The sequence below is a fragment of the Nycticebus coucang genome, chromosome 10 (assembly GCF_027406575.1).
Source record: "Nycticebus coucang isolate mNycCou1 chromosome 10, mNycCou1.pri, whole genome shotgun sequence".
NCBI lineage: Eukaryota > Metazoa > Chordata > Mammalia > Primates > Lorisidae > Nycticebus > Nycticebus coucang.
The window spans coordinates 114,106,432-114,127,607 of NC_069789.1; the positions used below are offsets into that span (position 1 = coordinate 114,106,432).

A 21,176-nucleotide genomic window follows, 5' to 3' on the forward strand; every position below is an offset into this window, starting at 1 on the left:
TATCTTGGCTTCATGTCACCAACAGGCTGATGACTCCCAAATCCATGCCTCTGGCCCATTCCCCCCACCTGACTATAGACTTTTATCAATGGTGTAAATGAAACCTTCACTCTCTAATCCTAGAGACACACAAAACTCAAACTATTCAAATTGAACTCTTTCCCCAAATCTCTCTCTTCTTCAATACTCTCAGCCTCAGTGATTTGGCACTTCCATTCTTCTCACTGTATAGGACAAAAACCTGGGAGACATCTTTCACCCTCTGTCACTCAACCCCACTCCTATGTTGCTAGGAATTCCCACTGGCCTTCATTTCAGAATTCATCCAGAAGCCGATCATGCCCTGCCCCCACCACCATTGCCATCCTGGTTCCAGTTTCACTATCTCCTACCTGAATGCCTATCAGCCTTCTCTCTCCCTCTCTGCTCCTGCCCTTCTTCTGCCACACTTGGCCTTTTCTGTATAAACTCCCCAGATGCTCACAATCACCTGCACTTTCACGCATGATTTACAGTGTGGGAAATAGGTCAGTGAAAGATCCCAATCACTCCATGTCTCCACCTCAGACTCCTGCAATGCTAGCCATAGGAGGGTCCCTTGGTCCTCACAGGCCCTGAGACTAGCCTAGGCAGCTGCCTGGAGATTGTGGAACAGCATTTCTCTGAGTGGGCGAACTCACACCAGGTCCCACACACCGTGAGACCAGCACAGCGTCATTTCAAGAACTCAGCTCCCACCAAATTCCATGTTGCCTTAGAACCCAACAATCCACATCCCTGGACCCCACTGAAATCCACCCCTGTCCATGTGGAGAGCTGCAGCTGCCTGATGCTGGTGGACCCAGTGGTGTGGAAGGGTTCCCAGCACTCTAGCACACACAGTGCCCCACACTCTGAGGAACAGACAGTGCACTAGGGAGGCCTCCCCGGACAAAGGAAGCCAAGGTTGAGCTGCCTAGAGCCTGGGACTGCTATACCTTAAGCAACCCCGGCCACTCCCAGCAGGAGGGCCTGCACGTGTCCTGCCTACTGCTGCCTTCCAAGCTTATGGCCCAGAGATTGCCTCAGTACATCCACCATAGCCTGTGCCCACCAACCCACCCCTCCCAGGGCTGCCCCTCCTAGTGCCCAGGCATGCCACCCAGGGATCTGGGAATCACCTCATCCCCATGTCTCCCTGGACACAAGTGCAAACCAACAAGAGGTCTGACAAGGCCAGCATGTCTTCAACCAGTGCCCAAACAAGCCATCTGAGGACATGATGATTGCCCCACACAGCAACCACAGCCTGCACCAGGGCTACTGAGGACAGGCCCACCTGGCCTGGCACCACCTTGGCCATTGCCCAAACACACCTCCTGGGGTCCTTGCATTGGGCCATCCCATCAGCCACTCTGAGAGTACACACACACACACAAACATACACACTCTCTGGAGCCCTAACAACAGGTGCAGAATGGCTGCTGCTGCCAGCACCCAAAAACACTGCACAAAAGCATGGGAATTTTCCTGCCTCACCCCCAAACCCTGCACCCATGCACACCACTGGGCAGGGGTTTGAGGAGCAGGCCACCTAACCTGCTCCCCCAGTGCCTGAGTGTACTGCCTGGGGACCTGGGGATCGCCTTACCCCATCCACCACTACTGTATCCATGCACTTCTCCCAGCAGCTTAAGTATGGGCCAGCCCAGCCTGCTACCTGTGCACACTACTTAGGGACCTGGGGACTGGCCTACCCAACCAGTTGTCACTGCCACTAACACCAGCATATGCTGCCTGGGGGCTTGAGGGTTATCTGACCTCTGCTATTGCCATGGCCCATGCCATACAAACTGCCCGGGGGGCTTCAGTACCTGTCCACCCACCCAGCCCATCACTGCCACTGCCAGTGCCAGCATCCAGGAAAGCCTCTAGGAGGTCCAAAATCGACCCACATGGACCCATTAGCACTGATGCCCACCTACACTGGGCTGGGGGTCCAAGGACAAGCTTGATCACCATGGTGCTGTCCATGGTGCTGCAGGGTGCCCAGGGTCAGGTGCTAGGTCAAATGTTACCCAGATCTGCAGAGGGGTCTAACTCCACAAGCATGGGGCCCAGTCCTTGGGCCAGGAAGGTAGCCATGTAACATGGGCTATTGGAAAGGCCTGACTTGCCTGAGATAGAAAGACTTGGGGAATAAGTAAGTGTTCTCATCAATGGGCTGGGCTTCTCTACCTCCTCTTTTCTGCCTCTCAGTTCATCTTCAGGGACTCTTCTGGATGTATGGCTGTCCCTGACAGTGAGACCACCGGAAAGGCCTGAGCCCTCCTCCCAGTGCGGACCTGAAGGGATAAAGATCCCAGGAGAATATCAGCCCACAATTAGAGAGGTTGAGAAGGGGAGTGACAGGGATTCACAGGGGAAAGCTGTTTTAAGAACAAAAATTATAATAGTAAGAAGTATTTTTAAACTATTATTTACTCACTGTTGAATTTCAGGAAAGTTTTTTAAAATATGTTTTCTCATCAGACCTTTATAAGTGTGATTTATACTTATTGAATAAAATATTTAGCAGATCTTGGTGAAACCAGTTGAATTTCACTCATCCCGGAGTGTTGGTTGAGGGTCCACTCTGTGCTAAGCATCATCTTACACATGAGAATATGTGGTGCCCAAGAACACCTGTGGTGGCGCCAAAGCCAGGCCCTGCTTCCCAGAGCCAACAACATTTGATTACCACCTGGGTATGTTTCCATTTTTCTGGGCATTTGCTTTCTGTATAATTTCAAGGCTATTGGAGACATTATTTTGTGTCCTTCCATTTCATTTTCTTCTGGGTAATTACATATCCTTTCTATGTGCCAGACACAGTTCTAAATTCCTTATAGGTGTTGTTAATTCAATTTGACTTCACATAAACCCCATGAAGTAGGCATTGCTGTTATCGTTCCCATTTTGAAGATGAGCAAACTAAAAAGAAAAAGATGATCAAATTGAGACAGTACATGGCATCATTCTGGCAAATTTTTTTTCCCTGATGCCCTGGCTGGCACTGATTGAAATCGAGCTTCCAAGTCTCCTGACACTTCCATGCTAAGCTTTAATCACCCTGTATACCAGGAGGGGGAGCTCAGAGGACTACGATCAAGTCTGATTCATTTGTGTTAACAGAACCTATCCCAGGGCAAACTTGACACAAAGAGCACTCAGGAGATAAATTCAACAATGAACCAATGAGCCCAAATGAACAGAACTGTCCCATAATGACACTTAATAGCAACCTCACTGTGGTCATCTCATCTGAAAGGAGGGCATCATGGTTCAGGGGGAAAAAATGGGCTACACAGTGCATATGGGTCCCCTCTCATAACTTCACACACCTTGGGGTACTGCACATCTCAATGTTTTAATCTCTAGCCAGGCACGGTGGCTCATACCTGTCATCCTAGTACTTTGGGAAGTCGAGGTGGGTGGATTGCCTGAGCTCAGGAGTTTGAGACCAGCCTGAGCAAGAGCAAGAACCCATCTCTAAAAAATAACCTGGTGTTGTGGCTGATGCCTATAGTCCCAGCAACTTGGAAGGCTGAGGCAAGAGGATAGCTTGAGCTCCAGAGTTTGAAGTTGATGTCATGGCACTCTATCAAGGGTGACAAAATGAGACTCTGTCCCCCATGCCCCCCAAAACAAATCTTTGACTCTCTGAGGCTCTAGGTTTAGGGACCCTGGGTCTCAAGGGTCTTGGTTGCCTAGCCGTGGATATCCGGGCTCCTGAGTAGCTGAGTCTTTGGATTCCTTGAGTCCTGTATTTGAGTCTCCAGGGCCTCCAAGGTCCTTGGGTTTTGGGTAAGGATAGAGAGGGTTGTCTCTAGGGTACTGGTTCTTGCAGCTGCTTTGGGTCCCAGGGGTCTGAGTCTTTAAACTCCCTTGGTCTCAAGGGCCTGAGTCACTGGGCCTCTGAGTTTCTGGGTTAGTGGGGAAGGGTCTGAGTCTTCAGATCCTTCCATTCAGAGGGTCTGGGTCTCCTGGGTCCTGGTTCACTGGAACTCTGAGGTCTCCAGGAGCCTGGGCCCAGGGACTACTGCATATTAGAGGCCCGAGCTTCGGACCCCTCAGTTTCAAAAGTCAGGGTCTCTGTGTTCCCCAGGGTCTCCGGGTCGCTAAGACTCTCTCATCTGTTCCCTGTCCTCGAGTTCTCCCTTCAGCACCCGTTTCACCGCCCAGCGTCTGCCCAGTGGATCTCAGTCGCACCCACTACCCAGAGCCAACAGCACGTGCACAGACTCCCTCCAAGGTCGCTGACAGCTGAATCACACGCACAGACCGGCAGCCGGCTCCCTCTCTCAATTCGTCCAGCACCTGCGGAGTCTCTGTCCTGTGCAAAGCGACCAACCCCTATAATCCCTTTCTACCTTAAAGATATAAATAATATGCTCTATAATCCCTTTAAAAGCATATAATACTCCCACAAAACCGGGAAATCAGACTACCGCCACTTCTCTCATTCAGCATCCTGCGGTGGAAACAGTGTCCTGCCATGGCAACCACCGTACACGCAACTCTCTCGCTCAGGTACCCAGTAAAAAGAAAACGGCAGTGAATTTCGGGAGTTGTAGGCAGAACAAAAGAACGGACCGCAGTAGTTGCTGGGAGTTGTAGACCAAGCAGGGCCCTGAACCACAGGAGCTCCCGGCAGAGCTGTTGCGTGAGGTTGCGGAATCCGTACGCAGGACAGGCGCAAGACCTTCTGGGAGTCGTAGTCTCTGAGTCACTTCCGTGCTCGGCTTCCGCGTGGCAGGCCGTCTGAACGTCTGAGTACCCGATTTTGCCCAGGTGAGTATTTTCTCTTGCGGCAGGTCGCCCCGTGGACCTGGCTCTTTACTGCGGTGCGGTGGGAGGACTAAGGGTCCCTGCGGGTTGTGACACTCGCCTCTGTGATTTCCCAGCGCCTGTGTCCGAGAGGCCTACTGGCCAGGATGCCTACTTTGGACACTGCGATCCGGCCTGTCTCTTGCCCATCCAGCCCCCCAGGTCAAGATAAAATTAATTGCCCGCCTGTCCCCATATCACACCTTATCCATCCTTCTGAGAAAGATGCAATCCAGAGGCATGCCTGGAGCATTTATTATTCCCTCATACTATAGGTATTTACTGAGCACTGACTCTTTTGGGAGATGGGGGAGGGGAAAAGGCCAACCCTGTCCCTGCCTTTAAGATGCTTAGTGGGAGAGACAGACCTGTCACCAGTGACAGCCAGAGTCAGGACTGGGATGGAGGCATACAAGCAGCTCTAGGAACCCAGTGGAGGGGCCTGACCCAGTTTGGGCTCCATAAAGTCTTGGAGGGGAGGATACTTCAAACCTGATAACGTTTCCAAATCAAGTTCCTGGTCTTCTCCACTCATTAAATATCCCCACTATCCTCTTCCATGCTCAGGCCAAAGCTTCAAAATTATCCTTCATCCCTCTTTTATCATCACCCCACTCTTCAAAGTCCTATGAAACAGACCCAAAATTTCATTTCTCCTCACTGCCACTGCCACCACCCCATGCAGTCCACCATCATCTCACTGAGTACTGCCATAACCTCCTCACTGGTCTCCTAGCTTCTGCTCTTGTTCCAGATGGTCCTCCACACATAGCAGCCAAAAGAACCCTTTGAAACGTAAGTTGGATAATTCCCTTTCCAGTTGGGTGCAGTGGCTCATGTCTGTAATCCTAGCATTCTGGGAGGCCAAGGTGGGTAGATTGCTTGAGCTCAGGAGTTCAAGACCAGCCTGAGCCAGAGGGAGACCACATCTCTACTAAAAATAGAAAAACTATCTGCACATTATGATGGGCACCTGTAGTCTCAGCTACTCAGAGGTTGAGGCAAGAGATTTGTTTGAGCCCAAAGAGTTTGAGGTTACTGTGAACTATGATGCTGTGAAACTCAGCCTCTGGGCAACTGAATGAGACTGTCTCAAAAAAAAAAAAAGAAAGATAATGCCTTTTCCCTGCTCAAAAACTTGCCATGGCTCTCATCTCCCTATGAATAAAACTAAAATTCCACATTGTGGCCTGTAAGGTTCTGCCAACTTTTTTTTTTTTTTTTTTTGTAGAGACAGAGTCTCACTTTATGGCCCTCAGTAGAGTGCCGTGGCCTCACACAGCTCACAGCAACCTCCAACTCCTGGGCTTAAGCGATTCTCTTGCCTCAGCCTCCCAAGTAGCTGGGACTACAGGCGCCTGCCACAACACCCAGCTATTTTTTGGTTGCAGTTTGGCCGGGGCTGGGTTTGAACCCGCCACCCTCGGTATATGGGGCCGGCGCCTTACCAACTGAGCCACAGGCGCCACCCGGTTCTGCCAACTTTTATAGCCTCATCTCCTGCCAAGGTCTGCTTTCTGCAGGATATGGACCCCCAGAATTGGATGACTAGATCTAGAGGGTTGAGATGGGTGCAAAGTGACTTTATGCCCTGTCCTGCAGAATTTCTGGGTGGTGGTAGCTACTCTCAAAAGATAGAGAACAGCTGGGTAGGAATAGGTTTCTGCATTGTGAGCAATAAGTTGTCTGGGCAATGAAGAGTCTGAGGGTCTGAAAGGTGCCCCAGAAGGATCATCAGTGGGCCATTTGGAGGACCAGCCCAGATGGACATCTGAATATTGTGACTTAGAGGTGCCCACAAGGAGGATGGGAAGAGGGGTGCTGGGCAGGCCTGAGGACATAAGATGCCTTCCCCAAGCAACATGAGCAGAAGAAAATCCAGGAGAGCAGAGAAAGGATTGAGTTAAAAGCCAAAGGAGAAGAGGTGTCAGCTCAGCTGTGACAGATATGTCTGATGGTCACAGCAGATGAGGGCTGCAAGCTGGGCTTCGTGACAGAGAGAACAGCCAATGCAAACACATGGAGACAGAAGTGTTCTTCAGATGTTTGGCAGATAATAGAAGCCAGTGTGTGTGAAGGAGAGTGGAAAGAGATGAGGTCAGGGGAAAAAGCCAGATCATGTAGGCCCTCACCAGCCATTAGCATGAACTAAAGTAAGACGAACTCCATGGAAGGATGTTGAGAAGATACTGGGCAGGATCCCACTCAGTGGAGAAGTGTGTGGAGAGAAGGGGTGGGGTGGGGAGACCAGTGAGGAGCCCCTTGCAACAGAGTAGGATGGCCCAGACTAGAGTGCTGGCCAGGGAAATAGAAGTGTTTGGCTATGTTGAAGCTACAGTCAAATAGGATTTACTTCATTCAGTTTGGGCACCTGAAATTTGAGGTCTAAGGGAGCTCCAGTGGGGCATCTGGAGAAAAGGTCCAGGGACAGTGACAACAGGTGTGAGAGAAATTGAAGTACAGAATCCTGGACCCAATGGCTTCTGGCCTGAGCAGCTGGAAGGATGGAATTTCCCTTTATGCTAGGAGAAGCCTGTTATGTTAGAGCAATCAGGAATTTATGTTTGAGATGTCCCTTAGACATCTGACTGGTCCCTACCCTTGTGGAAATTAGACAGTAAATATACAGTCACATAAAATCCATATATTGTGGTAAATTCTAGAAGGAGCCTGACCTACTCTGAATGACAGGGAGGCTACTGCAGTAGTCCAGGCTGGAGATGATGGTGGCTTATGGAAGGGGGCACTTAGCCTGGTAAATTTTCGTGGGCTCACCAGACAGGTGGGAACTAAGAGGGTGTAGCTGGAAGGTTGGAGTCTTGCCTGAGTGGGGAGGGGTAAAATGGGAAAGAGAAGAGATGGGGGTCAAGAGTAGGCCTATCTATGTCTTGATAAGGCCACAGAAAGCTTGGGAATTCTGATCCCAGGGCAGGGTGAATCTAATCCTTCAAGTCCACACTCCTCACCCCCAAAACAGGTACAACCCTAGCTAGTCTCCCTAGAAGTGTGATCTAGGATGCCTCTGTGTGTTCCAGGAGGTCATTGTGCCTTTGAAGATGCAATCAAGACCCATTCTTAGAGACATTATCCTACCCACCCCCCAAAGTGAAATCCAATTGGTCTTTCCTGTTTATCGCCTTTCCTCTAAACAGAGGTGCATTCCTTGGCCTCCCTGTATCGGTCACTGAGCCTCTCCCCTCCCAAACCCTCTCAACAGCCCTGGAGTCTCAAGTCAATGATATCCACTGTGTCCCTCTGATCTGGGGTCTAAAATGGGTGGCCTCCCTGAGGGCTATAGCAAGTGGTCCTTAATAGGAACCCCCAACCCAATGGACAGGACACAACCGAGTTCTAGGTATATAACCTGCCTGTCTCGTCCTCCCTTTGTCCGAAACAAGTTCCTTAAGCTCCTTCTCTTCTTGGTGCATACCGAGTTCTACCCAGAAGGTTTTCTTGAGGTCGTGGCCTTCATTCATCAGAACCTAAATAGGATCCTCCTATCCCCATCCCCAGAATAAATTACTCTAGCCGCGCACACTTGCCCTCGGTCTATACCTGGCATGGGTGCTACTAGGCAGTCTTTCCAAAGGCAACGACCCGGGAATCCACGTGTAACCCACCTCCTCTCTCTCTTGGTCTAGGAGAAGCCGATCTCTCTACCAGCGATGCCCGCCCCACCCTGCACCTCCTGCCACGGGGCACGAGCCGCCCTCCGCCGCCCGCGCTCGGGGCAGGCACTGTGTGGCGCCTGCTTCTGCGCTGCCTTCGAGGCCGAGGTGCTGCACACGGTGCTCGCGGGCCGCCTGCTGCCGCCCAGCGCCGTGGTGGCCGTGGGTGCCTCAGGCGGCAAGGACTCCACCGTGCTCGCGCACGTGCTGCGCGAGCTCGCTCCGCGCCTGGGCATCTCCCTGCATCTCGTGGCTGTGGATGAGGGCATCGGCGGCTACAGGGACGCGGCGCTGGCGGCCGTGCGGCGCCAGGCAGCGCGCTGGGAGCTGCCGCTCACTATTGTGGCCTACGCAGACCTCTTTGGGGGCTGGACGATGGACGCCGTGGCCCGCAGCACTGCCGGCTCGGGCCGCAGCCGCTCCTGCTGCACCTTCTGCGGGGTGCTGCGGCGCAGAGCACTGGAGGAAGGGGCGCGTCGCGTGGGAGCCACGCACATCGTGACTGGTGAGCACGGGCGCTGCATGGTGGGAAGGTGTGGGGCGCATGCGTTTGCAGAGGACGGGCGGTGAAGGGAACTAGGGTGCATGCTCTGAAAGTGGAACGGAAGGCCGGGGGCCTGACTTAGAGGATCCTGGTAAGGAGCTGAGGATAAGCGCAAGGTCCCATTTGTGACTGGTGGTTACAGCGGCTCGAGACAAGGAGAAAACCGGTCCATATTGGGCGTCACAAAGGCTTGGGTCTTGGTCTTTAGAGATTGGCAAAGTGTTCGGGGTTAAAAGTCTCTGGGGATTAAATCTTTGGTTCTTTACTTATTATTATTATTATTATTATTTTATTGTTGGGGATTCATTGAGGGTACAATAAGCCAGGTTACACTGATTGCAATTGTTAGGTAAAGTCCCTCTTGCAATCATGTCTTGCCCCCATAAAGTGTGACACACACCGAGGCCCCACCCACCTCCCTCCTTCCCTCTTTCTGTTTCCCCCCCCATAACCATAATTGTCATTAATTGTCCTCATATCAAAATTGAGTACATAGGATTCATGCTTCTCCATTCTTGTGATGCTTTACTAAGAATAATGTTTTCCACTTCCATCCAGGTTAATACGAAGGATGTAAAGTCTCCATTTTTTTAATGGCTGAATAGTATTCCATGGTATACATATACCACAGCTTGTTAATCCATTCCTGGGTTGGTGGGCATTTAGGCTGTTTCCACATTTTGGCGATTGTAAATTGAGCTGCAATAAACAGTCTAGTACAAGTGTCCTTATGATAAAAGGATTTTTTTCCTTCTGGGTAGATGCCCAGTAATGGGATTGCAGGATCAAATGGGAGGTCTAGGGCGGCGCCTGTGGCTCAGTGAGTAGGGCGCCGGCCCCATATGCCGAGGGTGGCGTGTTCAAACCCAGCCCCGGCCAAACTGCAACAACAACAAAAAAAAAAAATAGCCGGGTGCTGTGGCGGGCACCTGTAGTCCCAGCTACTCGGGAGGCTGAGGCAAGAGAATCGCTTAAGCCCAGGAGCTGGAGGTTGCTGTGAGCTGTGTGATGCCACGGCACTCTACCAAGGGCCATAAAGTGAGACTCTGTCTCTACAAAAAAAAAAAAAAATGGGAGGTCTAGCTCAAGTGCTTTGAGGTTTCTCCATACCTCCTTCCAGAAAGGTTGTACTAGTTTGCAGTCCCACCAGCAGTGTAAAAGTGTTCCCTTCTCTCCACATCCACGCCAGCATCTGCAGTTTTGAGATTTTGTGATGTGGGCCATTCTCACTGGGGTTAGATGATATCTCAGGGTTGTTTTGATTGGTTCTTTACTTATTTTTACGTGTTTCTAATATTCTTGGTCTCTCATGATCCATCTTTCAGAATCTATCCCTATCTCTGAAAAGCATTTCTACCTCTTAACTCCTTTTCTTTGTTGGCCTTTCCTTATTTATTTATTTTGAGACAGAGTCTCACTATGTTGCCCTCGGTAGAGTGCTGTGGCATCACAGCAAACTCAAAACTCTTGGGCTTAAGCGATTCTCTTGCCTCGGTCTCCCAAGTAGCTGAGACTACAGGCGCCCGCCACAACACCCTGCAATATATATCTTTTTTTGTTGTTGTAGTTGTCATTGTTGTTTGACTAGCCCAGGCCAGGTTAGCACCGCCAGCCCCAATGTAGGTGGCTGGCGCCCAAGCCGCTGAGCTGAGGGCGCTGAACTATTTTCTTTTTTTGTGTTTTGTTTTGTTTTGAATTTTGCTTTCAATTGTCTTAGTTCGAAGTTTTTCTTTATTTTTTTACTTTATTTATTTATTTATTTATTGAGAGTCTCACTTTGTGGCCCTCAGTAGAGTGCTCTGGCATCATAACTCACAGCAACCTCCAACTCTTGGGCCCATATGATTCTCTTGCCTCAGCCTCCCAAGTAGCTGGGACTACAGGCACCTGCCACAACCCCTAACTTTTTTGTAGAGATGGAGTTTCACTCTGGCTCAGGCTGGGTCTCAAACCTCTGAGCTCAGGGCAATCCACCTACCTTGGCCTCCCACAGTGCTAGGATTACAGAAGTGAGCCGCCACATCAGGCATTTCTGTGGCCATAGCAAAGTTCTTAGCCTCTCCATACCTCTTCTGTTTTCCCATCCCTAAAACAGGATTATTAATGGTACCCGGTCATAGACTTGTTACAAGTTAGTAAAAGTAAAGTGTGTACATATGTACACACATGTGTTGTCTATAATTATTATTATATAATGTGTATTACCTATTTTATATGTACTATTACCATCATTGCCAGGTTAGGGTTGACAATACAGTTATGCACAGGTTCCTAGCTTTGTGTGGTTCTGAAGTATAAAATTATAAACGCTCATAAATGTTACTGAAGAAAATTAATGAACTATGTTTGCAAAAAGAGAAACGTATGACATGGTGTGAGGGAGTCATGGACATCTTTGACATCTATAGGCTCAAGGTGAAGAGATACATGGGGGTATCTGGCTGGGATGGGGTGGTTGGTGGCTTGTGCAAAAAACAGCTTGCGATGCCTCAAGAAGTTCAATGTGGCTGGAGCCCAGAGAGCAAGGGGAGGTGAACCTGGAGAGGTGGATGAGTTGGGCAGTGGGGGAACCAGTGAAAGTGACATGAAAAGAGTTTCTTTTACTTTGGGCTTGGGGCCTGTAGCTCAAGCAGGCGCCAGCCACATACAGCAGAGCTGGCAGGTTCCAAACCAAGCCCGGACCTGCCAAACAACAATGACAACCAAAAAATGGCCAGGCATTGTGGCGCGTGCCTGTAGTCCCAGCTACTTGGGAGGCTGAGGCAAGAGAATTGCTTAAGCCCAGGAGTTGGAGGTTGCTGTGAGCTGTGATGCCACAGCACTGTACCTAGGGTGACAGCCTGAGGCTCTGTCTCAAAAAAAAAAAAAAAAAGTTTCACTTTGAACAGTTCACCTGGCTGAGCTGAAGAACATTGGAGGGGCAAAAACATAGCCAAGGACACTAGGTGGGAGGGAGACCCTGCAGTTGTCTAAGTGAGAGGCAATGGTTATAGGAAACAGAAAGAGAGAATCAACACATTTGATGGGTATAAAGGCAAAGGTACGTCTGGGACCCTCTTCTCCCATGATGCTAGGGCATGGACCCTGGGGAGGGCATCCTGATACAGCCTTTTCCTTACAGTGTAACTTTAAATAAACCCTGGATCTCTCTGAGCTTTAGCTTTCTCCGGTGGAGAATGGAAAGAAGAATGCTTTCTGTAAAAGAGAAGTCTTTATGGAGGTCTGAGAGGTTGCCTTTGGTTTTAAAGTTAATTTATTAGAATCACTTAATTGTACTTATAAAAATGGTGAAAGCTTCCAGAAAAAATCCTAACTTATAAGGTGATTTTTACCCTTTGTTTATGCACTCTATTTTCAAAGGCAATATTATAATAATTATTGTAATAGTTATTACACAATCCAGGAGCTCGTAAGTGGCTTTGTAACGACAAGGTGTGAAGTAAACCCAGCCTCTTGTAATTAATATGGTTCACAACTTTAAGTCAACAGACACAATTTTTCAACAATAAACATTTACCTAGATGTAGTTTCCAGTGGCAAACATCTGGTCTCAAGGTCACTGTCCTTTGGCAGATAACTATTACTACAAACAAAATGAGAGCAAAATTCTTGTGTTTTACTATGTACACTGGAGATTTCGCAACTTCAGCTGCATTAACATTTGAAGCCAGTTTGTTGTTTGGGGGCTGCCTGTGCATTGTAGGATTTTAGCAGCATCCCTGTCCTCTACCCAGTAGATGGTAGGAGCAAACTCCCCCCAGTCATGACAACCAAAAACATCTCCAGACATTGCCAGATATCTTTCGGGTAGAGGAGGACAAAATCACCCCAGGATGAGAACAGATTCAAGTGTAACTTGATAAGACACAGAATAAGTATAGATTTAGCTTCAATGATGGTGACTTAGGTATAATATTTCTCACTGGTCTCTCTAAACAAAGATAATGCAAAAACACTGCAGTCTGATGACAGAGATAATTGTGTCAAGAACCACTGCTTTTCTATGGCTGTTACTACAGATTTCATGGTTTAAAACATCAATTTATTATCTTGCAGTTCTGGAGGTTAGAAGTCCAGCAAGAGTCTCAATGGGCAAAAATCAAGGTGTCAGCAGGGTTGCATGGGGGGGCAGGGCAGGGGATCCATCTCCTGCCTTTTCCAGCTTCTAGAGGCCGCCCACATTCCCTGGCCCAGGGCCCCTTTCTCCACTTAAACCAAGAATGGCAAGTTGAGCCCTTCTCATTGATCTGACCTTGCTTCTGTCCTCACTACCCGCACTCTGACTCTTCTGCCTCCCTCTTGCATTTTAAGGACCTTTGTGGTTAAATCGGAGTCCAGCTGGACCATCCAGGATACTCCTCATGGGCTAAATTCAATTGATTGGACGCCCTAACTCCACCTGCAGCTTCGCTTCCTCTTTGCCCTGTAACAAATATATTCACAGGTTCAGAGGGCGGAAGAAGAGAGGGAGTAGCCTGCCTTCCCCACCTGCTCTCTTGAGAATCTCCTTTAAATGCCATTTTGACTTTTGCGAAGGTCTCAATTACCGTTTTAACTGAGGCCGATAAGGTATTAGCAGCACAAAGCACTTTTACTCCCTTTGTGTAGGGCAGCTAGCTCAAGGTGTGGCATGTAGTAGGTGGGTGACAAATGAGGGTGCCCCCAAGGTGGTCCAGGAGAGCCGATGTGTTTCTCCCTCTTGCTTTTGCCATGTCCATATCCAGCCCTGCTCTCCCAAGCCCGGTTTCTCTCTGGGTCCAACCCCACGGTGCCCGGGAGGCTTCATGACCAGAAGCGTCATCCCGCCCCGCTTCTCACCTGCTCCCATCTCTCCCCCACCAGGTCACAACGCAGACGATATGGCAGAGACAGTGCTCATGAACTTCTTGCGGGGCGACGCGGGGCGGCTGGCCCGGGGCGGGGGCCTGGGCTCCCCAGGCGAGGGGGGCGCCCTGCCGCGCTGCCGCCCGCTGCAGTTCGCGTCGCAGAAGGAGGTGGTGCTGTACGCGCATTTCCGCCGTCTGGATTACTTCTCCGAGGAGTGTGTCTACGCGCCCGAGGCCTTCCGCGGCCACGCCCGCGAGCTGCTTAAGCGCCTGGAGGCTGCAAGGCCATCGGCGGTGCTGGACCTCGTGCACTCGGCTGAGCGCCTGGCGCTGGTCCCGGCCGCGCGTCCTCCGCGCCCAGGTTCCTGCTCCCGCTGCGGGGCGCTAGCCAGCCGCGACCTCTGCCAGGCTTGCGCCCTCCTGGACGGCCTGAACCGCGGCCGGCCCCGCTTGGCCATCGGCAAGGGCCGCCGGGGTCTGGGCGAGGAGGGACCGCAGGGGGCACCTGGGGATGGGGCCCGGCCTCCTGCCTCCGAGGCCATCCCCTCTTTCTAGCGGCTCCACGTCTGTGGCTGGGATCCCGCGCCGCTCAGGATTGGGCCTGCCTGTAAATAACACTGTAAATAAACCAGCGTTACTTTGTCTGGGCCTTCCGTGTGGGGCTGGGAGGGGGAACAGGGAACCAGTGACCTGTAACCCTATGGGCCTGGGGCCCCATATGTCTGAGTGTGAGGGGGGAGGATCCTCAGGATGAGCTACTGGGTCTGAGAGAAGAAGGGTCCAGGATTAGGTATGGGGGAGGTGGGGCTGGGGCAATAGACTCCTGGGTCTCAGGAGGGAAGAGGCTGAACAACTGTGATTTCCGACTGAGTGGGAATTAAAGGACTGCCTGCCTAGTGAGGGTGCTCAGGGTGGTCCTCATCCTACTTGAGCACTACAGGGCTGATGTTTCCTGGTTGCCCGCAGTCACATGACTCTGGGCAGACAGCACTCACAGTCACCTCTGTGGTGCTTCCCTTTCAAAGCCTCCAGGGCCTCTCTGATTCTCTCCTCCTACCCACCTTTGTGGGCACAGTATTCTCTTAAACTAACCTCCCTCCCTGTCCTGTCCTCACTGTGTGGACTTCCAAACTCTTTGGGTCTCATTTTCCCTAATTAGATTGGGCCTGGAGGGCAGGGACCAGATGCCCTGCCTCCCTTGCAGAGTAACAGTGTCAGATTAATAACTCATTCAACAGATGTTTATTGAGCACTGCCCTCATGAATTTCACTGTCTGGGAGAAACGGATGATAAACAGATAAATAATGTCAGGTAGCGTTGAATGCTACAAATTTTTAAAAGCCAGGATAAGGAGAAAGGAGAGAGGAAAAAACAGTTTCCATAGGAACTAGGGAAAGAAGGGCTGAAGGAGGTAGCATTATGCAGAGACCTGCGTAAAGCAAAAGAACAAATTATGAAGCCATCTTGGGGAAGAACGTTCCAGGGGGAGTGAATTGGTGGTGTAAAAGAGGTGGGAATAAACGTGGCAAGTCCGGGGAACAACAAGGACTCCCATGTGGCCAGAGTGGGCAGGAGAAGAATAGCAGGAGATAAATGAGGTGAGCAAGGGTGGTTATACGTGTTCTTGTGGAGGTGAGAAGGGCTTGGATTTTATTCTAAGAGTGATGGTAAGTCTTTGGTCCAATGAGTAGATCAAATTTTCATTTTCTATAAATTACTCCAGCTGTTGTGAGAATGGGCTGTAGGGGGGCCACAGGATGATCAAGGCCAATTGTGTGGGCTGATTCTAGCATGCAGTATGGCAGGCGCTGTGCCATGCACTCCTTCCTATTAGCTCAGTGATGTGAGGAATGGACTTTTATCCCCAGTTGATGAAGGATAACCTTGTGGTCCAGACAGGTGAAGTAACATTCCCCAAGGTCTCACAGTAGCAAATCAGGAAAGGAGATGGAGCTCTTGACCCTTTAGCTGTGCTGCCTGATGGAAACCAGGGGACCTGGGTTCTTGTTGCTGCTGAATTACCACGTGGCTTTGGTAAGAAACCAGGGGACCTGGGTTCTTGTTGCTGCTGAATTACCACATGGCTTTGGTAAGAGACTTTTTCCCCTTCTGTTCAATAGTTTCTCCCTCCATTTGAGGAGGTGGGCAGTTGATTCAATTTCTGTTGTGGTTCCAAGCAGCACTATCCAATAGAAATATAATGCAAACTATATGTGCAATTTCAAATTTTCGGTCAAGCACAACAGCTCATGCCTGCAATTCCAGCAATTTGGGAGTCTGAGGCAGGAGGACTGCTAGAAGCCAGGAGTTCAAGACCAGCATGAGCAACATAACAAGACCCCATCTCTATTGTTTTTTAAAAAGTAATTGTTTAAAAAATAAATTTTCTAATAGTCATATTTTTTAAATGGAGACAGGAGAATTTTAATAATAAATTTTATTTGACCCACTATATATAAAATAGTATTTTAACATGTACTCAATATTTTAAAACTTTTTTTTTTTTTTGAGACAGAGCCTCAAGCTGTCGCCCTGGGTAGAGTGCCATGGCATCACAGCTCACAGCAACCTCCAACTCCTGGGCTCAAGCGAGTCTCCTGTCTCCGCCTCCCAAGTAGCTGGGACTACAGGTGCTTGCCACAATGCCCGGCTATTTTTTTTGGTTGCAGCCATCGTTGTTTGGTGGGCCCGGGTTGGATTCAAACCTGCCAGCTCAGGTGTATGTGGCTGGCACCTTAGCCGCTTGAGCCACAGGCACCGAACCAATATTTTAAAACTTTGATGAGTTTATTACATATCTTTTTTCATGTAAAGTTTTCAAAATCCAGCATGTACCTTACACTTGCAGTCCTCAGTTTAGATTCCCAGCAGTTCAGTGGTCACTTGTGGCTATCTTGCTGCATAGTGCGCGGTTGCACCCTGCATCCTGGAGCCAGACTGCCTGAGTTTAAGACCAAGCTCTGCCCCTTAAGCCGTTGTGGCTGGGCAGGTTCCTCCTCTGTACGGTGGAGGAAGGATGATACTGGCACCCTATGGTTATTGTTGCTAAATAAGCATGAATGCTTTGCATAGCGCCTGGCCATTAGTTTAGTGTTTGCTCCTGTATGCTCCCTGCCTTACTGGAGCTTCCTCAGAGCTGGGGAAGATGGCTGTTGTTCTGGTTTTTGCCACAAGGGGTCACTGTGACCACACTGCATCAGGTGGCCATAGCCAGCAAAGCCAGGTCTCTCCCTTCCAGGCCCAGATAAGGAGCTTGGCTCTCTCCCACCTGCCCCCTGGTCTCTGAGCCAGCCCTCAAGTGTGAAAGACACAGGTCAGCATAGATCTTAAGGCCCCATATAAAGACTGGATATTCCTTGACATCAAGACCCCTGTGTTCGTTCGTTCGTTCATTCATTCCAATTTTAGTATATGTGCTGCCGAAGCGAGCACCATTCATTCATGTCATTTGTGACAGCAGTGAACAAAACAAAACCCATCCTTCTGGGAGGGACCAAAAAAATGCAAATAAAATAAGTTGTATATGTAGTATGCCAGAAGATGACAGAAGGATGGGGAGTGTGTCACATATATTGAGGGGGGGGGTAGGGAAGGCCTTGAGGAGAAGGGCACATATGGAGAGGTGAGGCAGAAAGCTCTGTGGACTTACAGGAAGAACATTCCTGGCAGGAAACAGCAAGTGCAAACTCTGAGATTGTAGCAAAGGGCAAAGGGGGGAGTGGAGGAGAGGTAAGAGGGAGAGGCTATATGGGCTCAGCTTTGGTTTTGAGTACTAAGGAAGTCACAGAGGATTTTCGAACAGAAGAGTGATAATGATCATCCCTTTATTCATGCAGTAAACATTTCCTGACACCTCCCAGGAGCCCACAGGCCTGCACAGGGCAGTGGGGAAATACAGCTGAGTCAGCCCCAGTCCCTGCCCTCAATGGTCTCCCTGTCAGTCAGGTGGAGGAGGTGGACAGGGACGTGGGGCAAGTCAAGACCCAGCAGGATACATGCTATTGTGGGGGGGGTGTGGAGGGACAAAGCTCAGGAAGCCCAGAGTTGGGGTGCCTGATCATTCCACGGTGGGTCGTGGAATGCTTCCTGAGGAGGCCGTGTTTGAACCAAGACCCAGACATGAGTAAGAATGAGCACAAAAAAGGGTGAGAGAGGGATGAATGTGCAAGGCAGAGAGAACAGCTCCCCATGAAGGATCCAAGCACTGTGCTGGACTGAGGGGGTGCTAGGAATGGTTTAGAGCAGACAAGGCCAGTCCTGAGCATCAGAAGGATGCCTCTGGGACCACATCCAGAGGGGCGGAAGCTATAAGCTAGGAGGCTGGGGAGAGGACTGGGGTGCAGGTCTAGGCATGGATCCGACAGCTAAAACTTAAGGCAGTGACAAGGACATCAGAAGGATGGGCAAAGATGTGAAGGCTACTTAAATCCTCACCTAGAGCTGGAATCCTACTCAACACTAAGGGTGTGTTTTGTAAGCATTAAAAGCTCTTACATGAACTCAAAGATAGTGTATATTCAAGAGAAGCCTCTCTAACAATAAAGATGTTTGACCCTTAGGCAGGCAGCCCCGGGAAAATCTTTGGTTGAGAAGTGGGGGTTGCAGTAAAGATGGACACCCTAGGAAACATACCTATTCTTTAACTGGTGGCCCTAGTCATCATGGTGGGGTGGCTTTTGTTATGGTCTATGGCCTTGGCAAACACAGCCCCTATAGAAACACAAGGGACCTTTTATTCTTACTGACTGTGACAACGGACCTGTGAAATTCCAGCGTCCTATCCCCTGGGATCAGAAACATTTTTCCCCCTCTAAGAAATTGGAACTCAGTCTCAGAAAGATGGACTTTCTCCCTTCCCCCCATCTCCCATCTGTGTATGGTCTCCTAGGACTGAGTAATTGGAGATCACTGTCAGGTCTGAAAAAATAGGGGGGTTGGGTACAAAGATTCTGGAAAGAATTGGGTGCCAAGATAATCTCATTCACACTGTTTTCACAGATACCCTGCCAAGCTCCAGGCACCAGACTAGACACCAGGGATTTTGCAGCAAACAAGATAGACATCCCTGCCATCATGAAGCCCCAGTCCTAGTAAGAGAACAAATATTTACTGAGCACCTACTATGTGCCAAGGCACAGATGCAGGTAAAGCAGGTGAAAAATCTCTGCCCCATCAGAGTTGACACTCAAGCTATGGGAGACAGATTACACATAAGGGTAGGAAAGTAAGTAAATAAAATATAAGGGACGTTTGACAGTAAGTGCAGAGTGAGAAAAACAACAATAACAAACAAGGAAGCAAACACATAAAGCAATTACAGATTAAAATAAGGTGATACAGAAACTGGAAGGGAATGTCAAGTCTGGAGAAGGTGATCAGGAGGTGACCTTTAAGCTAAGATTTGCGTGATGATCATGGGCAGAGTGGTGGAAGCTGTCCCAGACAGAGGTCCCGAGGTGCAAAGGTGCCTACCATGTGGAGAAAATCAAAGAAGTACAGGGACCGAGGCACAGTTTGTCATGGGGTGATGAGGTTGGAAGGATGGACAAAAGCCAGACAAAAAGTCTCTTGGGGACATTTAGCTTTGATTATAATTGCACTGGGGACTCAAATGTGGGTTTTAAGCAGGTTTAAACATGATACTGTTTTACGTTTCAAGAAAGATGTAGACTGCTGAGTGGAGAATGGGGTGGGGGTCAAGCAAGGAAGCAGCCAGACCAGTTTACATGCTTTTGAACCTGGGCAGGAGAACCTGGGCAGGCAAGAGATAAGTGTATCTGGGAAGAGGGCGGCTGAGTGGAGACAAGTGGGTGGATTCTTTGCCTTCTATTTTGAAGTTAAGGTGACTGGAAATCAGGGGGAGGAATCAGGGACAATTTTCAGCTTTGACCGGAGTAGCTGGGGAGAGGATGCTAACACCAGGACTGGGGTGGGGAGTGGGGGGCGGGTTGTGCCACGCAGCTTAAACAGAAATAAACAGTAATAGAGATTCAGGGAAGGTGGGGCAGAGGCATTCCTTGGCTGTCAACTGAGCATCAGAGACCCAGAGGTGTGCACACAAGGGCTGTCTGGCACACAGCAGATACAGGTGCTCACCAAAGATGTCTGACAGATTACCTGAAGAGTGAATAATCGGAGAGACCCATGAGACTAGTAGCAGAAGAGCCTCAAGTCAGGCAGGTCGGGGTTCGAATCCTAGCTCTACTGTGCAACGTTGGACAGCTGACCTCAATTCCTCATCTCCAAATGGGTGTGATTGTGTGCTGACAGGAGCATTGGGAGAATGGAGACATGACACCTGGTAGGTACTAGAGAAAATGGCCAACCAAGAGCCCACCAGGGCCCAAGGGAAGACAGAGGTGAAGCTCCATTGGCTCACTGCACATTCATTGCGTGCACACTCACGCCAGGCTGTGTGGAGTGATGTGGTGTTTAACAGCCACATGATCTGGGTTCAAGTCCTGACTCTGCCACTTGCACAAGTTATTTCTTTCTAAAGCCTGGTTTCCTCACCTGTAACCTGATACTAATGAGTCCCTAACCCCAAAGGGCTTTCCTAAGGATTAAATGTGACAAAGTATGAAAGCCTTTGGCAACCTGCCTGGTGGCTGTTACAAGTGGAGACAGAGCCAGGCATTGGTTGACTCAGGGAGTTGGAGCCACGGGGAGAGAGGACCCCCAACCTCCAAGTGCTATGTATGACCTGCTGGTACCCAGAGACCACCTGCCCCACCATCCGTTCCCACAGTCATGCCCGGCCACTATCTCCCTGCGGAAGGGCCACACCTCTGAAACCACAAAATCCCACATCCCACTCCCTGGCCACAGCCTCCCATGCTTCCGTGCAGTGGGCGGCTCCGCCATTCCTGTTCTTCCACCTCAAACACACCTGCCCCTCTTCATGCAGCCCCCCTCGAGCGCCCTCTCTCTGCGCTCCTCTACCCCACACCCTCATCCACGCAGCGCTCCCCCTCTCCCCAGTCTCAGCCAGTCCAACCATCACCCAGGCCCGCGCGTGCCGTCCCTTTGCCCGCATCTGGGCAGTTGGAGAAAAAAACAAAATTATCCCACCGCTGAGCCGGTGCCCTTCAAAGGCAAGGTCGCCCACTTCAGCCGCCACCCTCGGCTTTCCCAGCCCCACCCGCCCAGGTGCCCCTGGAGGGGAGCTGCCGCCGTCTCTCCAGTGAGACAGAAGCCCCGGGACCCACACCCCGCCCGCGCCTGGCCCGCCCTTTCCTCCTTCCTCCCGGGAACAATGGAGCAGGCGTCTTTCCCGGAGTGTGGGGCTA

The 21,176-nt window shown here is 50.2% G+C and overlaps 1 protein-coding gene across 1 annotated transcript; it reads left to right on the forward strand.

Annotated features, from left to right (window-relative positions):
* The first annotated feature begins 4,687 nt into the window (after positions 1-4,687).
* On the forward strand, positions 4,688-14,528 carry CTU1 (cytosolic thiouridylase subunit 1). The gene is made up of 3 exons (XM_053608022.1): positions 4,688-4,812; positions 8,490-9,021; positions 13,903-14,528. Exons 2-3 carry the CDS (start codon positions 8,514-8,516, stop codon positions 14,439-14,441), a joined length of 1,047 nt encoding a protein of 348 aa, XP_053463997.1. The 5' UTR covers positions 4,688-4,812; positions 8,490-8,513; the 3' UTR covers positions 14,442-14,528.
* The last annotated feature ends 6,648 nt before the right edge of the window (positions 14,529-21,176 follow it).